The sequence below is a fragment of the Triplophysa dalaica genome, chromosome 20 (genome assembly GCF_015846415.1).
Source record: "Triplophysa dalaica isolate WHDGS20190420 chromosome 20, ASM1584641v1, whole genome shotgun sequence".
NCBI classification, from domain to species: Eukaryota; Metazoa; Chordata; class Actinopteri; order Cypriniformes; family Nemacheilidae; genus Triplophysa; species Triplophysa dalaica.
The window spans coordinates 12,929,747-12,949,258 of record NC_079561.1 but is presented as its reverse complement, the minus strand read 5'-3'; the positions used below and the strand labels follow the sequence as shown (position 1 = coordinate 12,949,258).

The following is a 19,512-nucleotide window of genomic DNA, read 5'->3' as shown; positions in this document are numbered from 1 at the left end:
ATTTCATGTCAAATCAACCAAAGTTCAGAAACTTTTCTGGCTCAGTAAGCTAAAATATGAAATGTAATGGTTGAACTAATATTTTGGCTATCCGCTCAATTTATAGATTTTTCACCAGTAAAGGTGATCTTTTTGTCAGAGCTGGTTGCCATGGAATGACCCTACATTTATTTATATCATTTATTACTTATCACCATTAAATGTATTAGCTTTTTTCTTGTTGTGTTTTGGTGGTTCTAGAGGTTTTGGTGCTGATGGTAGGATGGCTTTGTGTGTGTGTGTGTGTGTGTGTGTGTGTGTTTTTTAGGGTTATGGTTTCTTCATCTGATAAATACAGGTTTTTCTAGAACAAAGAAAAGAGAACAACATACATGCCATTGTGACTTCTGTGATGTAGCTAATACTCTCATAAATGGACAATTCATGGTAAGCTATTTATTTCTCTTGAGACCTGCAAAAGTCAAACTGCTGTATTTGAAACATGAAGGTAAATGATGACAGTTTACATTTGTTAAACCGTTTCACTGGAGAGTACGTAATTATGAACCCTTTTCCCAAGAAGTTCAGGCTCTGAATTGATGTCAGATGGGTAGCTGGACTTCTTCCAGTTCTTGGCAACATTGTCAAAAGATGCTGATACATGAGATGTAATATGGTTATTTTATTCGCAAAAAAAACATGAAAACATGTACCATTTCATTTTGTTTTTTAACAATTGGCAAAATCATTTCATTTCATTCGTTTCATTTCAAGTAGAAAATGTTCTCCTCCTACCAGACTCATGAAGAATTCTTGCTTTGTGTCGGGTCCCCCCTTTCTCGGGCTGTAGTTCCTCCATTACTTTAACACAATTCAGCAACTTGTCAATGTTCTTATATGGAGGCCACCAGGAGTAGCCATCTGAATACCAGGACTTTGCAGCTAGTCCAGTCGTCCCCTCTCCCTCAAACTCCACGATTAGGTACATTTTTTATTTTATTTTTGTAAAGTTGAAGGGACGAAACCTGTATTTTTATTAACATTTGTTTATTATTGATTAATGTTTAACTATGTCTATTAAATGCAAACTATGTTACTTTAACTACACTATATTGCCAAAACTATATGGCCCCCAACCTAATGAACTACTTCAGTCATTCCCGTGAGTACGAATCTTAATATCGCAGCATATAATGATATTGGAAATTGTCGGCTTCTAATTTATTAGCGACGGAAGGGCCACATTTCTGCACCAACCTGACAATGCCCCTGTGCAGAAAGCAAGATTTTAAAAGAAATTCAGTCAATGGGGATGAACATAACTGGTCTGCATAGAGCCCAGAGCTAAACTCAACTGAACAACTTTGGTGTGACTTTATACAGAAAGTTTAAGCAAAAACTCAACTTGAGCCAAAACTCGACCCAACATCAATGGCTTGTGCACAGTAGTAGTCATTTTGGGACAGAAAAAGACACTTTCGAAACTGTTCAAAATTGTATTTCCCAGACCATGAATGTTCTTCCCCATCGACTGAATTTCTTGCTTTGTGCACAGGGGCATTGTAATGTTGGAATAAAGAAGGGCCCTTCTCAAACGGTTGCTAAATTCGAAGCACACAATTCCCTAGAATATCATAATTTACTGTGGCATTATGATTTGTACTGACGAAAATGACAAAATTAGTTAAATCAAACTCTAACTACAGAAAACAAGCACAGACATAGATTTACTCTTTATGTGAAAGGGGAATTGAAACAAAGCAACTATGGTTTTTTTTTTTGCACATTTTGCTCTCTATTTCTTCAAACTTGCAGAATTTGACAGCTGTGGAGAGGTTGTCAACTATGTAGATGCCAAGTGCAGAGGATGGTAGGGGATAGTCAAAAAAGGATTCCTGGTGGTTGAAGGTACTGTAGGCAACATGCATTTCATCCCTGAATGAAATGATGTTGTTCAGTTTAGCAGCTTTACCACTGATGTAAACGAGATGCCTAATCCATCTTGAAAGTGAAAGTGCTTTTTCTTTATTCTTTGTATTGTGCTGCTTCATGAAAATTTGCAGGGATAGGACCAGTTGCATGCAGTTTTGTCAACGCATATGGTTTGGTTTTGTGAGTTTTTGTACAGCAACTTTGCATTTCAGAGAATCTTCTGACTATTTGACTCAGGGGGCACGTTGGTTTCCTCAGAAGTCTTTTCAGTTTGTGCAGGTGATTCTCGTATTTAAAAGCGCTGAATTTGTCCAGGATGCCATGCTGTTTGCATCGACTGCAAGGTGTACAAGTCAGTGTGCATTGTAGGACAGGAATTTTGGACCATACAGCTGACCAAAGTGGGTGACAAATAGAGCCAGTATGTCATTGGCATACTCACAGTAATGTTCTTTAAACTGTTGATACAAAGGATGAAAATTCCCACATAAAGCAACATGAAGTTTTTGTACACTTCTGTGCTGAGGAGATCTTTTAACATGACCGGTCCAGTATACAGTACAAACTGCCTGAACTCCGTTGCCTTCCACCTATCAATTTCCATCAGTGTCCTTGGTTTCCTTGCAAACTCCATGAGTAAATTACTCTGAGCACTCACCAACCTTTCTGTTGAGGTGTTTATTTGAAACCCTGACAGTCTACAGGTAAGAGGACCTAACCATTAACTCATTCCCCGCCAGCCTTTAAAAAAAAATAGTTGCTAGCCTACGGCAGGTTTTTTTTACATTTTCACCAACTTTTAATGGCTCACAGTAAATTTTCTGGAAAGAATATATGGACAAACGATAGGTCAAATGAAAGAACAGAGTCTCAGCTTTTAAACAAAAGAAACCGTATTCTTCTATCTTCTATCTTCATTTATTCATTTTTTATCACTCCGTAGATGAGGGTAGGTTTCTTCAAAAATGTATCACTTTGATTAAACAGCTGAGATAATTAACGTTTTTGTCAGTTTCTGCCCAGATTACACTCATTAAAAACCGCTAAAACATATACGTTCTAGGTTCTGGGATTCTGTACTTTTTCCCAAAGGTGTGTAATAGCGCCACCTGCTGTATAACAGTATAACATTTACATTTATTCATTTGGAAGATGCTTTTATCCAAAGCTACTTACAAGTAGGGTGCAGTGGGCAGCTATCACTGCAGAGCAAACAGGGGTAAGGTGCCTTGCTCAAGGACACTTCATTTCATTTCCTGGTGGCACTGAGAATTGAACCAGCGACCTTCTGGCTACGAGTCGAAGTTTCTAACCACTAGACCACAACTGACCCTGATAAACACTGATTGCCGTACTAACTCGTCTTTGGCGGGGAACCATTTTTTTAAAATGACGAGATAACTCGTCAATGGCGGTGAAAGAGTTAATTACAAGTGCAAAAGCCGCCTCATGATTCCAAGACATACAAGGTGCATGTAATCAAGGGGAAACCCAGAGACCATATCTAGAGAAATTTGTTCTAGAGGTGAGGTACCATGATGATGATCTGAATCTGTCCTGTTCCTTTAACTCTCATTGGTTCTTAAAGGCATGTCATTACTTGGAAATGTCATTCTGTTTTCCAGGTACATGCCTTCTTGTGTGCATTTTTCACATCCGTGATAGCCTGTGTGTCCTTTTAAATTTTGAAGGAATGCACAGGCAGTTGCATCGAAAGCCATGCAAGAGAGCTCTAAAAACAACTTCACACCTTCAAATTCAAATCCCTTAGCAAGTTCATTGACTTCAGAGATGAAGTCTTCAAGATACTCATCCAATGAGGTGGGTTTACAGGTGCCACAAAATAAACCTATTGTCACAGGTTCTTTGTGAGGTAGATGTTGCACTGTACCTAGAATGGGCCAGAACTGTTTTGCTGAACTTTTGAAGAGAGGCAAACCATCAATGTTGACCTGAAGCTCCAACTTGTTGATGTTGCTCAAAATGTAGATGTTCTGGTGTAGCACTTCAGCAAACCATAATGGTAATACTTGCCACTAGCCTTGTCCTGTAGTTCTGTGGAACGCACAGTTCCTAACAATGTTAGAGTCTTTTGGCATAGTTAAATTGTGTTTGATTAGTATGTGATGTAGAGAATTCAATGCCACATGTGTGATTTTGTGTTCAGTAGCCCAGGTTGCCAAATCATCTTCCAGGGAAGTTGAATCAGATTCTGAATCAGTGTCCGATTCGCTGTCATCAAGAACACTTGAAATATACTCAGTTTAATCGTTTGAGAGAGACAGTCCATAAATACATCATCGTCATTTTGACAGGTGCTGCTGCCAGACTCTTCTGGCCTTGGTATTGCTTCGATTGACTGCAGTTGCTTTTACAGTTTGCCCTTCTCCTTAGTGTCCAGTAAGATGGTTTATTGCCAACTAACCCTAACCATACTATTATGATATTAACATTAATACATTGCTGTTGTTTTTGTTTAATTACTGACCTACCAATGATTGTATATGTACACAAATGATCATCATACCTTTGGTAGGTGGATTTGTGGCTGTGGATAACCTTATGCAGTCAGACAGTGCTGAAATGTATATTAATTTGTATAATGTATATCATTTTCAATTAGGTTTTGATTTTATGCAGTTTTTTTTAGACAGAGAATTATGCACTTACGGAAAGTATTCAGATCCCCTTAAATTTTTCACACTTTGTTATATTGCAGCCATTTGCTAAAATTTCCTCATTAATGTACACACAACACCCCATATTGACAGAAAAACACAGAATTGTTGACATTTTTGCAGATTTATTAAAAAAGAAAAACTGAAATATCACATGGTCTTAAGTATTCATACCCTTTGCTCAGTATTTAGTAGAAGCACCATTTTGATTTAATACAGCCATGAGTCTTTTTGGGAAAGATGCAACAAGTTTTTCACACCTGGATTTGGGGATCCTCTGCCATTTCTCCTTGCAGATCCTCTCCAGTTCTGTCAGATTGGATGGTAAACGTTGGTGGAAATGTGATATGGTCTGTTTGACATGTGGCGCTGGTCAAACCGATCGGCCTGTGCTGTCACAGTACCGCGAGAGGAATTTCAGAGGCTCGGGCAGTGTGCTTTGGAATCGCTCTCGCGTTACTATGATGTCATATTCTGATCGATCTGCGGAAGGCCTCAAGAAGTCTAAACACAATGACGTACCATGTGAATTTCCATATGGAGTAATGCAGAAACGTGCTTAAAACCCGCCCCCATTGACCCAGAAGAAAAACCTTATATTAGCCCGCAGGTAACAGCCCATTATTTTTATGCTTCAGAAACAATTACAATAAGGCATATTGAATTTGACATTACAATTTCTAAGAAAGACAAGAGCACAAATAAAACAAAAAAGAAAATACATTAAGAAATACACCCATCCAATTACTGAGTGAAGGATAAATAAATAAAATCAGACACAAAGATAGAAAAAATAAAAGTGAAAATCTATTAACCTACATAACATCAGGGTTTTCTAAAAGCTCAAACACTTCAACCAATTTAAATAGTTTTCTTCCGACTTAAAGATTAACAGTAAATCCAAAATTCTTTTTGAAAAATCTTACACTTATGAATATCGAATTTCCCCAAAATAAGGATACTCCTTTATAATAACTCCAAAAAATATATCCCTTTTGGAAAAAGCCAATAGATCAATTGAATTATTTAGACACTCATACAAATCAGACCAAAAAGCTCTACTGTATTGACAAACAAAAAATAAATGTGCTGTTGTTTCAATTTCTGAATCACAAAACTTACATATATTATGATCAATAATAAACCTATATCTAAGAAATTCCAAGGAAGGATAAATATCATTAAATACTTTATAATGTACTTACTTGGCTTTGGGATGTATAGGAAAGGAAAGATACATGGTTCTTAATTTTTTAAGAGAGCTCTTTGAAACAAACTGAATCACATTATTTCGATTACACTGAGCTGAAAATTGATCATGAATAAGTAAAGTTCGTATTACTTTGTTTGGAAAACTACTCCAGTGTTTGATGCTAAAAAGTTTTTATCAGATTAATTTTTTGGGTCAACAAAAGTATGTCATATTTACCTAGAGAATAAATAATTTTGAGCTCAACTGTACGTGTAAATCATAAATTATCATAGTATGTCTTTCATTGATTGACAATCTATTCACCTTAAAAATATCATTTATTATCCATAATAACGGTTTTCACGATCCATAATTTTTTTCATTACAACACATTTGAACAAATGCTAATAAATACTTTTACTTTAAATAGCCAGGTGTTTTCTTGCTCATCTGGCTGAAAGTCGATGGTACATCTGGAGCTGAGGTTAGTGGGATTAAAAGGTTTTGCTTGTAACTTGTTATATCAGTTCAATATTTTATATTTAATTACAGAAAATGCTTTTTGTAGTTAGTATTTAATTATGGATGTTAAAATTCCTGGACATTTATCCGAGTTTCATTTGTCCAAATGATAATATACATTTTATTTTGGTTACCCTTAGAATTATGGCTTGATGTTTGGTTCACCCATTATCTGGAAATGGTGCCTCCATCTGGATATTTCCGCAACCAGTCAATGAATAGAGGGTATGGATGTGTCGTCACTTTACCACCTGAGCACGCCGGAGCGCGCCCCAATGGGTTGCAGAACACTCAGCTAAATAACTGCTTACAAAGGAATCAGGTTTTCCTGGACACTGAAATGTTGCATGGAATTGCTTTTCCTGATATTGTAAGTCGTAGCGAAGAAATAAGGATCACTGTCAAGTCCAACTGCTTGCAATTTCAGCTTATAATTACGTGTTTTATTCCCGGTTTCTTTGTTTCTCCTATTCTCCTCAGCCATTTTGTTGCGTGTTTTACCACTCAGGGGAACATGTCCTGGACCTCAAGGGGGCGTGTCCCGTCTATGCATACCCTCTATAGAGGACACCATCAGTGGCCATTTGAATACATCAAGTTTGCGACCGGTCCGGTTGTCTAATTATCAGGGACATTTTATGTCTTATAAAATGGTTAGTTCTGGTCCTTGGTTCTGGTAGTGCTCGGTTCTAAGCCATTATATATTTTCTAAACACGCACAAATGACCACATTACATACAAATCACCGTGCCACTGTTTGTTGGTGTGTCTGTGTTGATTTCGACCATTTTGTTCTTTCTGTTTTTCAGGAACTACATTGTTTGGCATAGTAATATTTATTATTAATATAAATACATATACATATATCCATGTAAATCTAATTATTAGAAATGCATGTAAACAAATTACTAGAAAGGGGTGCCATGCTTTCAAAAAGTTTGGGAACCACTGATTTATCCTGACATACTGTACATGTTTACTACAAATATTTTGTGTTGCCTACTTGGAACACTGCACAACCAATCAGAATGAAGAACCAAAACTAACAGACAAAATATTTTGCAGATTTTTAACTGATCTTTATTCTACAGCCAGCACACTACACTTCTTGGATGTTTTAGCTGTGGAAAGTGCGACACATCCACCTCCCAACCTCCTCCCAGGTAATCATTTGTTTAATAGGCTGGTTCCTATTAAAGTCTGGGTAAAGCAATTTTGAATGTGTTCTGAGTATATCGCACCATAAAATATTGTGATATTGACCACTTGGCGGGTTTTATAATCATTCATATTTGGCCAATTAAATAAAATTAGTTGATCAATACTCTCTGCTCTCAAACGCTAGGAGCATGTCAGCTAGTGCGCTTGAATGTTAGGGGGAAGGCCATGCATGCTCAGTTGCACCAGTACGTCATCAAGACCTGATTTCAGGACCACCCAGCAAATTCTGAACAGAAAAACTGTTAACGGTCTAACTCTAGAATTCAGAACAACATAGTTCAGTCTTTGTAAAGTGTTTCAGCAATACATGTATATTATTTATAATGTGTTCAGAAACAATTCTTGTAATTTCCTTTACCCAGTCTTTAAAGAAAAGGTTTATTTTATTACAAATGTATCCTGTCAGTAAATTGGATTTGAAAGCGATTTTCTGGTGAACATGTTATTCCTCATCATGCCAAAGGTTTATTAAACAATGTAGAAGAAATGTTGAATGTAGGCTATGTAGTACATAACTTATAAATAAAAATGCTTAACATCAGGTGACCGTAGTATAAACAGAATAATCTATTGCAGGGGTGCCTTGTCCTGCTCCTGGAGATCTACTGTTGGGGTTGAAGCTGAACTCTGCAGGATAGTAGATCTCCAGGAGCAGGATTGGGCACCCCTGATCTATTGTTAACAGGGTTATTTATATCTGCCGTACAAAATATGATTAGACAAATAAAAATTCCTTCACAACTAGGAGTCATTAGATCTCGACAAAAAAACATGTACTATAATCTATGACTAAAATATATTTATATTGATGCTAAACCAATATCATGACAAAAGCCTAAAACAACAGAAAAAGTTATCTGAGTACTATCTTAATGCTACAGCATATAATGACATTCTAGAGCAGGCTTCTCCAACCCTGTTCCTGGAGAGCTACCTTGCAGACTACAGCTCCATTCCTGTCTCGGCACACCAGTCTGTAATTATCAAGCAACCCTGAACACCTTGATTAGATGCTTCAGCTGTGTTTGATGGAGGTTGGAGCTTGAGAACCATTCTAGAGGATTGTGTGCTTCTAATTTTGTAACCGCAGTTTGGGCAGGACCCTTTTCTATACCATGACAATTCATGATTTGTCGGTCTGGTTTCACTGGCCCAGTTGTCAAACTCAATTCCTGGAGGGCTGCAGCTCTTCACAGTTTAGTTCCAACCCTAATCAAATACACCTGATTCATCTAATCAAGGTCTTCAGGATTACTAGAAACTTCCAAGCAGGTGTGGGTTGGAACTGGTTGGCACAAATCTCTGCAGACCTGCTGCCCTCCAGGAACTGAGCTTGACACATAACTCATGGTAGTTGACAGTTATGTTTGCATGTTGTTTCTATATGATGTATTGTCATTATTTTTAAGTTGGATATAACTATATCAATTGTGAGAGGGAAAAGTATTTAGTAAAAAAAGTGTTTATAAAATGCTCTTACATCTTTAGCAACTTCACCCTACACTTTAGGAAGAACCAGTCTGTGATCTCCTAAAATGCATAGATTCAACTCTGGCCATCTGACCATCACCCTACCTCATCTGCAAACAACGTTTCATGCATGATCTCCATACTGTTCATGGCAAATGTAATTTTAGTTCCCTTCGAGCCTATTAAAAACTTGCATCGAGTTCTCTTATTTGTGACTATACACATGGTGCTTTCTGAAGTTGTAATAGGCTTTATTGATTTCCTTTTCCAATACTAAAAGTGTTGTGATGATGCAGTAATAAAATGAGCAGGTTATCAATGTCAGCTGTGCTGTGTTTAGACACATGCTGCCGTTATGCATTAATATGCAATCATAAACTGGCAGAGATATGGCAGACATCTTTATCAATGTTCAAAGCCAATCTTCACACAATGAAACGATCTTAAGCTGACGTCTCCACGAGGAACGTTTGGGAAATTTATTTTACTTTAATTATGATTCCATTATTAAATGTTTTGTTATTAATATGTAACGATTACAGTTAAAGCATTTTGCATGTAGTTATGTTTGTTGCTGCATGTATTAATTTCAATAAATATAATAGTAAATAGTCGTTATAATGCATTTAATGGTATGTATTAATTATTTGATTTTAATGCGTTCAATTGACTGTGTTAATTGTTTTAAAATAGTGTAACGTTATTTGAAGAATAATTTAAGATAGTTGTCGTTTAAAAGCGCTTGTCTGTGGTCATATTCCGCCATAGTGGACCTCACGTCTGGTTTTAAATATTAAAATACCATTTAATAATTTAAAATAATGTTTTTTTTTTTGATTGAAATTAAATCACGGAAGTGACTAAAAATGCAATTCATCGACTGGCCGCTGGAGACTGGCTCCAAAACAGAGCAGAATCTCATTGAGCCCCATGTTAAAATGGCCTACTATACAACATAAAAAACATGTTTACAGCCTGGTACAAAAAATGTTTTTATAATTCATCCGTTTAGATTATATTACGCCTTAAAATTCTGCAAATTAGGTTCTTGGCCACTTGAGTGATAAGTGGTTTCAGCAACCAGGCGCCTCCGCTCGGACGTAGTGTCCGTGACGTCACCCGAAGGTTTGTGAAGAGTGTAAACGAAGCCTAAAGTAGGCGGAGCCGGCTGGCGAAGGACACTGCGTCCATATTGTTTTTAATCAAATACGGTGCCAGAAAAATTAGATTTTATTTTCGAGAATATGACACATTTACGTAGATTAAAAAAGCCCAACAGTATATTAAATTAACCAACCTTACAAATTAAAAAAACACAATAATGCAATGTTAATTAAAAACCTCACATATAATATTAAAGCACTGAAATTGACCGTTTTTGTGAATTACATACGTTTATTCAACTAAAATATCGAGATTGTTGTGAAGGATACGTTCGTGCTATCCTTAAAAACCGGCGGTAATATTGTCGCATTTTGGGGCTGCTTCTGAAGTAACCTTTGAATTGAGACCGTCTTCAGTCCTGCTGATGTTACGCAATCGGTCTTAAAATGCAGCCTACAAAGCATGCACCCTACAAAGCATGCACCCCCCGAATTGGGCCACAGCCCTCGGCAATTTTAAACCACGAGATGACACATTTACAACTTCTAATGTCAGACATTTCGACCTGTGATCACACATTATTAAATAAATATTTCTGTCCAGAACGATTTAACATGATTTCGTTTAGTGTGCAGTTCTAGTGAATGCAAAAGAAAACTTCACACTATAGTTTCAAACAAATGTTTATTTTTAACAAGTTGTTGTACAATGCTTTAATGTTTAAACTAATGTCTTTTAGTATTATTATTTTTATTTTTTGTTACTTTTATAATGTTTACCTTTTTTTCATTTGACAAAATTAATTTCTAGTGTTTTAGGGGCTGTTGTGATGATTTCATCTACAGTTGGTGGCATTTCAGCTATTAACGTAATTTCTCTTGAATTCATTCACTTTTACTCAGAAATTCCTCTTCAAAGGAACTTTGTCGTCTTCTGAAAAGAATCTCACTGAAAAAAGACGGACAAATTACATTAACATTCAGTCATTTAGCAGACGCTTTTACCCAAAGCGACTTACAAATGAGGGCAAATGGAAGCAATTGGAACAACATAAGGAGAACAAAAAGCATAAGTGCAATAAAAGAAAAACTGGTCTCATATAGCCTACCACAGTATACAGAGCTAAAGGTATTTATATATTATTCGGGGGGAAATTATATGTCAATAGCTATAACCTGATTTAGAGACACCCTTTTGGGGCCATTTTTATTTATTGGGATAAACACAGTAAGGAACTTGGGAAGTCAAAACTGTGTCTACATGCTGTGTTAACCATTTTTAACAGAATTGGTTCTGCCCCAGAATATCATAAACAAGAGCGAATGTCTTCTGTTGTCCTAGTAGGCGCAAGAGGTATGAATGGGGTTTAATCTATATCTCTTTATTCTATTGACAAAACATGTGAAAGCACTGACCTTGCGATTGTGACTGTCCTGAGTCAGAAGAAAGTTTTTCAGAGTCCGAATCGTCATTCTGTAAGAGAAATATCATAAGTTCACAGAGAACCTCAGGAGACTCATTGAATACCAGGATTATCTATCAATCATTGTATCCATGAAATATCAATTTCTAAGAGTTTTCTTCATTAAATAACAAGATAACTTAAATCTTTAATTGTAGGTAAACATGTTTTTGTAAACTGTACGCTTTAGGTGAGATTTGCAGGCTTGTGATAATAACTCACTTCTCCATTGGCTCGCAGTCTCCTCTTCAGCTCGGTGTTCTCGCGCTGCAGTATCTTATTCTGTACAGCAGAGGGAGCTCTCAGACAGGACCTTTCAAAAAATCAAACTGGCTGAAAAATGGCTTAAAAACTGGTTTAGGAATTACCTTGTGTCTCAGGGCCTCCACAACAAGGTCACGACCCCCTCCTAGACTTTCATTCTGTTTACAAGCCTGGAAGGCGTCACCGATTACAGACACCAGCAGATGAGACTCGAGAGTGAGAGAGAGTGAGCAAGATTATCTTTAGAAAAATATAACTCAAACATTTTTCAAAGTTAGATGATATTGTAAGATTTCTGGAACTCACAAACTTCTTGCTTTGTAAGATGTAGCAGTGGAACATGTCTGCCGCCGGGTGCTTGGCTACAAAGCCGAGGATTTTGGGTTGGGTCGGATGAACGGCACAGAATGAAACGGAGGCCAGAGGGCATGTGTACAGCATGAACTGTGATAAATAGAAAGCGAGTCAGTAAACAAGGGTTAGACACTGACTTAATTATATGACGATACTCATCATGAGTCACACCTTTGTCTTGTGTTCCAGGATGTCAATGGCACTTCTGGTAAGAAACAGATGTACTTTATTTTTAGACTTCTTCATTTTCACATCGACCTCTGTATTAGGGTTCTGAAAAGGACAGTGTAGATACAAATATTGTATAATGTGAACATGTTTTTATGTTATGGTACAGTGACATCTGTGGTTATATCACCTGCAGGGCTTCTGCTGCATCTGTGAGAATCTGCATCCCACCTGGACGGACCACCTCGATACGTCCCAAAAACTACACACACAACCCAGAGACCACTATGTATTGTAAGTGACGATCCCCACTATATAACCCCTTCATTGCAATAAATTAAGTAATTTGAAGAGGATTATTCAGTACAAATACAACGTCAAATATTGACTATGGTTAACAAGATGCTTTCCCAGCTAACACACGACGTACCCGTTACGTAATTTATTGGTCATTTTTGGTAATTTCAAGACTTGCCAGCTGACAACGTAGCTGGCACGTCCCATGCTCTTTATCATTAAATGACCAATTCATGACGTCGCCTAAACGAACTCATGACGTTACAAGATAAACAAGGACGATCCAGTTACTTAAAACATCTGTACTATTTTGGTAATAGCATGACCTACAGGTAAAGTTAATGGCACGTTCCTGGCACGTAATGTCATTACCAATAATTTGTTGATTTACATTAACGATTTACATGGCGTTTACTTTTGAAATGTGTGTCTTTACAACGTTTTTAGTCAGGATATTGTACATCTGTTGATTAAATAAGCCAAGCGATATTTAATACGCCACATGCAGGCAGCTCTCTGTTATGGGAATGTAACAGTGCGCGCCTCCTTAACACTCAAGTTCATAACTGGCGCGCACCTCGATCTTGCGCGCTCAAGTTTAGAACAGCGCGTGCCCAGCAGAGCTGCGTCCAACAGTTTCTCCGAAGTAAGACATGTTTTAATTTCTCATTTGTCGTTTAGCACTTCAATTGTTAAGTTGTCGTTTAATACTTCAATTAATAAGTTCAATTGATTTTTATACTTAAATTCTGACAGAATGTCGTCTGACAGCAGCAACAACACTTTTTTGATGGGCTTTCGTACTGACAGTAATTAAAGTTCCTCTGACAGGAAGTTTCTTTTATCAGGTAATACTTATTACTGCTCAATGAATAAACGGCTTTTCCGTAACTAAAAGAGAGTATACGTGCAAAAACAGTTGCTTAAGGTTTCATTGTATTATATTTTATTAAAGTTCAGGTACACAGCAAACAGGTACACATTACACGGCGCCTGGAGATGACGTATGATAACTCTGCATAAAAAGACCAGCCATCACATAAAGTATATTTGAGGTGTTTTTTGCTATATTTATGCTTCTGTAATTATATCTGTCGTGAATCATTCTCGATGCTGTTTTAAATAAAGTTTTAAATGAGTCTGTTGTATGAAGTTAAGTATCTGAACAAACACTTGTTTTTCATTGTAATGATTTAAACATGCTTGTATACTGTTTTAAACGCGATTTGATATGTCGCTGTTAATATGGTTTTATCTATATAAATGAAAAGTTTTCCAACTCTGAGTCTGTGTCATTTTATGTTATTTTATGTTAAGTCTCTAATATAGTTATGGGCAAATAAGGACAGGTTAAATTAGTTTTGCTGCATGTCCGCCCAAAGAATATTAGATCAAATATTTAAATTACTAACTGGTTCCCATCACATTTTTTTATCCATTACGTTGTAACGACATGACCAAGAACGGCAGTATACGTCACGAGATCACTTTTCGGTCGACAAGACGTAACGTCGCCACGACGTAAATTTGGTCAAAAGATAACGTTGACGTTACGTAACAGTCACGTATTTTGGCTAGCTGAGTTAGCTGATACTCACTTTGACTGAGAAGGATATTTCACTGTCATCCTCTATGTCACTCATTTCTATCACTGTTTCACCGTCACACCTGTTTAAATGACAAAACAAAGGTGACTTATTCCATATTTTACTAAAACAACAGCACAATAATTACTGTGCTGACGCATGATATTTGTTGTCATGGTTGCATTCGCTTTTAGATAGAATGCATCGTTTGTTCCGACACTTAAAAACTGCATTTTTGCAATTTTACGTGTCTACTTTACGTGTCCAACTTATAACACAGCGAAGACACAGAAAAACACGTATTTCCGCCATATGACCCCTTTAAACGATGGCTCAAAAAGAAAAAGCATAAAGACATAAACGGAAATGGAAATAAAACATGTTAAGACGTGTAAGACCTGGCAGCCAATAAGAATAGGTTGAAACTTCAATATGGTCAAGTGTGAAAAGCATTCCAGGGTGAAAATAACAAGAGAACATTCCTGGAAATTCTGGGGAAACTGCACTAAATATGCTAAAATACAGTAGTTTTGATTTATTTAGGATTTACTAAAGTTAAATTCATTTTATTGTGTTTAATGTTATGAAAATATATAAATAATAAAAATGTTTATAAAAAAAATGAAATGAAATAATAACGGAGTATGTGACACTACTTTTGATTGGTGTATATTTTAGTAAATGTTATTCCTGGGCCTTCAATTTTCAATTGACAACTTTATGCCACATAACTTTTGTCCATTTTGAAAGATGTGACTGATAAAAGTAGAAAACTTCTGGTGGTGTCTTCTCAAATATTCAACATTGAAGCAAAACAACTGGGAATGTGGCAAAACTAGTTTTATACAAGACAATATAACAAGCGTTGTATCTTTTAGGACTAGGTTAAACGTTAAACATTTTTGTTCCCTTTTACCTGTACACCTGGAGCTTTACCTCATGAGATGTAGATATTGGAATATATATTTAGATTACACGCTAAAGAAGAAACAATAGAAGTACTTACGTTTCTATGAGATCTTTGTAACGCTGGGGTTCTCTTCCGCTGTTTCACAGGGTAAAGTCATACAATGTTAATGGTTAACTAAAGTGCTGCTTTTCTTTATGGCACATCAAATCTGATAACCGGTCATCATCATTTATATTTGGATCATGATGTCATAGCCTTTGAAACACAATAAACCTAAACTTATATTGGGATCAAAGTTTATTTGAGAAGTTTAGGCCATTTTTGATGTGAAATTGAATTTATTGAATTGGTATAGATTTTCTATAACCAGTAGATGGTGCTGATGTCAAGAAAATAGAAAATATTATAATATAAAAAAATGAATTTGTAATTTGTAAATAAATCATTACAATGTTGTAAAATCTATAGAGATTCAAATAAAGTGAATGAAAATCAGAACATAAAAGTCAAATGGTTTTACATAGATTGAAACAACTGGTTTGAGAGACAAAATATGTTGTAAAACAAAGATGCATCATTCAACAGTGAGTACAAGAAATTACCTTTATCTAATTAGTGTACACATAATACAGGGTGTCAACACTACACACAGGGAAACCTGCATGTTCAGTTCTTTTATGTAAGATCTGGATGTACCATTGCCTTTATACTGACATTCACTGCCAGTTTATTGGAGGAAGAAGTCACAAGAGACAGTTTGATTTGTCAGTCCAGCCTGAACAATGTAAAGACTTGGATAAAAGACGATCAAAGGAGTTAGTGAACAAGTATTTCTGGTTTTGGAGTTTAAAGTGTGTCGATACAGCACTGGTGTTTTTAGAGATAAATATTATGCTTGAATAAAGATGCAAAGTTACAACATTCACATACGTACTTCACAAACTCTAGATGTTTTAATTCCCACTCCTTCAAGTATATCATTGTTAAGGTGAAACATTTGAAATATCCTCAAGCTGCTATGATATCCACTGCTAAAAAATCAACTGTGCCATGTTCATAATTGAAATCAACAATATTCCAAAAAATTCTTCGATCTGAATTAAACATTTTGTATTTATTATTTATTATATGCACTATCCACTACAATATTTTGTAGTCTTAACTATAGTAATTGGATAAATGATAGTAAATACTGTAGTATACTAAAAAAAATTTTTTTTAAAGAAAAGTTTACTCTAGTAAATAGTAAAGTACATTTAAACATTTTCTAGGTGGGAACTAATTCAAATGTGTGAAACATTTTACTTATACAGCAATGTTTATAAAAGGAAATGTTAGGCTTAAAATGTGAAACTAAAACGGCCGAAGGTGATGACAATTTTTACAGTCAGTTAATCAACTAGTTAATCCAAAACGATTTATGATTTATTCAAGAAAGAAGTGTCTTGATAAATGATTCAATGAATAATGATCTCATCCGAGTCGTTCAAAAGGAATTTGTTCAAAATGTTCAAATGAACGTTAATGTGCAACGTTACTTACGGTACTACTGTTAAGAAATAGACTGGCATTGCAATGCTTCCGTAGCACCGGAACACCTGCAACCATAGAATGTACTGTTTCAGAAAACGGTTTCTTTTCAAATGTTTGAGCATTGAAATGTTTTGCCATATTTGTTTCACAAAAAGCCAAACAAAGCATTGAAAATTAGGCAACATCTAACAGAAAGTGAAAAATAAAAATCTGTGTGTGTATGTGTCTGTTAAGCTGCACTTGAAATAGTTATCCAAGATTCCTCTGAAGCAGAGTGGATACCAAACGCTGGATACACAACATCTTTGAACAACACACTGCACGTATGCAGATGTTGCTTTCGTCCTCCGTGACCTGTGCTGTGGAACGCCACAGTTCCTCCTTCGTAATCCAGGGTCACTTCCACCTTCTTCGGGGGTACGATCAACCCATCACCTATGGTTACGTTAACCGAATCGTAGCATGCCGTCAGCTTCTTGCTCTTCCATTGCAGCCTCCAGGAACTGCTGTTATGGCCCAGCTTGCTGTGGTCACCTTTACGCGGGATGCTCTTGTAGCACAGTCCAATGGACCACATGCACCCGGGACCTAACTCCACCGTCCACATGTGGACTCCATTGGAGAAACCCTGGGAACACATGACCTGAGTGGCCGTGGTGAAGCGCTCGCTGTGATCTCCAGCATTGCTGCTCTTCCCTCCACCACACTGCTTCACTGTTTTGAGATCAGTCGACAGCAGAAGGCCAGGGTGGGCTGTGGCCGGGTTGAAGGTCAGGTCTAGAGGGTTCATCATTGCATGGAGACAGTCCAGCAGGAGGCTCATCTCCGCACGGAAGTTGTTCGTTTGGAGGGTGGTGCGCAGGTGTTTGCCATTGGACCACTCTTGAGCAGATATGCCAGGGATGGGGATGTTGGCAGCCTGGCGCACCCTTGCCTCGATGTTGAGGTAGTTCTGGATGAAGACAAATTCAGAGGGCTCGGAGAGAACCTCTTGGCTGCTCTGGTGGGCTTCCCTCAGCAGCTGTTGACAACCTTCCAAATTGCTCAGATTGGCCTCCCAGCTTTTGTCGCGCAAATGAAGCTCATCTTCCATCAAAGTGCTCATACGACTCTTAAGAACATAACATATAAACAGTGGTAATGTAAGTTACCGCAACTTGATTGGATGTCATCAACATTGGTAAAGATGTGTTTTCTACATAAGTGATGGTGATGTTTTGTTGGCATCACTATTACAACCAAAATAGATGACTTCCACACCACACCGTACACATTTTTGCTAAACTGAACATTCTCATTTGTTACTTGTTTCTAGTAATCACTTGAGCTTACCTTGTATGCACTTATAAGTGTACTCATGTTTTCCAGAAGAATGTTTGCCCTGCCCACCAGTTTGTCTTCTAGATTGTCCAATCCTTCCCTTTCCATGGCGTTTCTGAGCAAAGCTTCGGTCATCTGAAGCTTGTCAGACACAGTCTTCCTCATCCCCTCCAGGACTCTCTTCATCTCCTCCTTAGCGACCTCAAATGTCTGCACATCATGGTTCTGGTGGGCCCCCTCTATCAAACAGTCTGAGCAGAGGAACAGTCGCTTTTTCATGCACAGGTATTCTGTGGTCTTCCTATGCACCGGACATCTCTTCCCGCCCTGCTCCATGGACGCCTCCACTAACACGTGATCCTTGTGGCACTCAAGGTGGCCGGAGCACAGTGACATCTTGCAACACGTGCAGAATTTCACCGCAGCCACGGGATCATCCAAACATTGGTCACACGGTATCAAAGGATCTGCTCTCAGTCTGCCGCCGGACATGGCTGCCAGGTATCCATCCACGATGCCACTTAGTTTGAAATTTCTTGCCAGCGTCTTTGGGCTGCTGTACTCCTCTCTGCATTCCGGACAACACATTGGGTACTTAGGATCCCCTGCGTCGGCTGCGTTTTGTATGCAACCCAGGCAGTAATTGTGTCCGCAAGGAAGGGCCACTGGGTCACGGTACAGCTGCAAGCAGATGGGACAGCTCAACTCCAAAGTTAGCCTCTCCTCAGGTTTACTTTGAAACATGTCGGCACGTTCTCAGCAAATGCACGACTGCATGTACACAAGGAAACGATCAGACCTGTTACCGGCTTACCTTGTTGTAAGCCTGCAGAGCGACATTCCAGATCTGACAGACCTTGCCGAGAAATGCTAATGTAGTTGTATTGAGTAATATGAGAACAGCAACAAGATATTTATAGTCAAGACGAAAGTTAAAGAGATGGATGCAGTAAACACTGCAGACACTCAAGCGAGTTAGTTAGTCTTACAAATATTTTTGAGATGAAATGATCAAGGTTAGTAGTGAAAGACATTCCGATAGTCACTTTGAAACCAGAGGAATAACATAAGAATAAGCGCTTATGTTTCACAAAAACCAGTGCTATGCTTCCTGTTTATAGTAAACACTATTTTCTCAGTGTGGGGCTTTATTGGGCCACATCTAAAAACCTTTAGAGCCCTGCATCCTGTTGTGCTAACCAGAAAAGTTTGGTACTTGTTCCCGAATAAAGGATATGACTTTTTGAAACTGAGTCACGCATGGCCCCTTTGAAAACAAATTAACGTCAAATGCCTTTGATCGTGCTGAAAGATTTGAACTTATACAACATTATATTACTTCAAACTTAAGGTTTAACAATCCCTTATGTAGCATTGTTGTAATTTAAAGGTAAACATGACAATATTCGTCTGCAAAGTGATGTTTCTGCTTTCCTTAATTGTTATAACGTAATTCGCAAGCCAGGTAGTGTTTTTACAGCTAAACAGAAATATACATGTAGTATCAACAAATCAAATTG

At 37.4% G+C, this 19,512-nt stretch overlaps 2 protein-coding genes and 1 long non-coding RNA gene across 8 annotated transcripts; 1 reads left to right on the top strand and 2 right to left on the bottom strand.

The window, feature by feature from the left end:
- Window positions 1-460: 460 nt before the first annotated feature.
- LOC130409314 (uncharacterized) lies at window positions 461-14,215 on the top strand. Of its 5 annotated transcripts, none has more exons than XR_008904843.1 (7): window positions 461-647; window positions 778-961; window positions 1,795-6,673; window positions 6,784-7,466; window positions 12,543-13,289; window positions 13,400-13,491; window positions 13,599-14,215. It is a non-coding gene; the product is annotated as an uncharacterized LOC130409314 (long non-coding RNA). The 5 variants fall into 5 exon arrangements; XR_008904845.1 differs by having other exon boundaries at window positions 461-961; window positions 1,795-6,265; window positions 6,444-6,673; XR_008904846.1 differs by having other exon boundaries at window positions 461-961; window positions 6,784-6,911; window positions 7,395-7,466.
- Window positions 10,776-16,857, bottom strand: LOC130409313 (PTB domain-containing engulfment adapter protein 1-like). Of its 2 annotated transcripts, XM_056733219.1 has the most exons (10): window positions 16,682-16,857; window positions 15,236-15,274; window positions 14,242-14,311; window positions 12,537-12,608; window positions 12,350-12,451; window positions 12,131-12,268; window positions 11,929-12,033; window positions 11,783-11,842; window positions 11,514-11,571; window positions 10,776-11,046 (listed from the first exon to the last, which is right to left on the bottom strand). In XM_056733219.1, exons 1-10 carry the CDS (start codon window positions 16,855-16,857, stop codon window positions 10,997-10,999), a joined length of 870 nt encoding a protein of 289 aa, XP_056589197.1. In that variant the 3' UTR covers window positions 10,776-10,996. The 2 variants fall into 2 exon arrangements, with proteins under 2 accessions (XP_056589197.1, XP_056589198.1); XM_056733220.1 differs by lacking the exons at window positions 15,236-15,274; window positions 16,682-16,857 and adding an exon at window positions 14,628-14,822 and having other exon boundaries at window positions 10,777-11,046.
- Window positions 16,858-16,893: 36 nt separating this feature from the next.
- LOC130409311 (E3 ubiquitin/ISG15 ligase TRIM25-like) lies at window positions 16,894-18,805 on the bottom strand. Its single transcript, XM_056733218.1, has 2 exons — window positions 18,005-18,805; window positions 16,894-17,783 (listed from the first exon to the last, which is right to left on the bottom strand). The coding sequence occupies exons 1-2, from the start codon at window positions 18,734-18,736 to the stop codon at window positions 16,902-16,904; spliced, it is 1,614 nt and encodes a 537-aa protein (XP_056589196.1). The 5' UTR covers window positions 18,737-18,805; the 3' UTR covers window positions 16,894-16,901.
- Window positions 18,806-19,512: the final 707 nt, after the last annotated feature.

Bases quoted from the DNA above. Each gene is read 5' to 3' on its own strand.
- LOC130409313 (XM_056733219.1), bottom strand. From the start codon at position 16,857: ATGTTGCCTAATTTTCAATGCTTTGTTTGGCTTTTTGTGAAACAAATA. The intron at 12,452-12,536 runs GTGATATAACCA...TGTCCTTTTCAG, and splicing joins ATGCAGCAGAAGCCCTGCAG to AACCCTAATACAGAGGTCGA. The intron at 11,843-11,928 runs GTAATTCCTAAA...TCTGCTGTACAG, and splicing joins TGGAGGCCCTGAGACACAAG to AATAAGATACTGCAGCGCGA.
- LOC130409311 (XM_056733218.1), bottom strand. From the start codon at position 18,736: ATGTTTCAAAGTAAACCTGAGGAGAGGCTAACTTTGGAGTTGAGCTGT. The intron at 17,784-18,004 runs GTAAGCTCAAGT...TATGTTCTTAAG, and splicing joins CACTTATAAGTGCATACAAG to AGTCGTATGAGCACTTTGAT.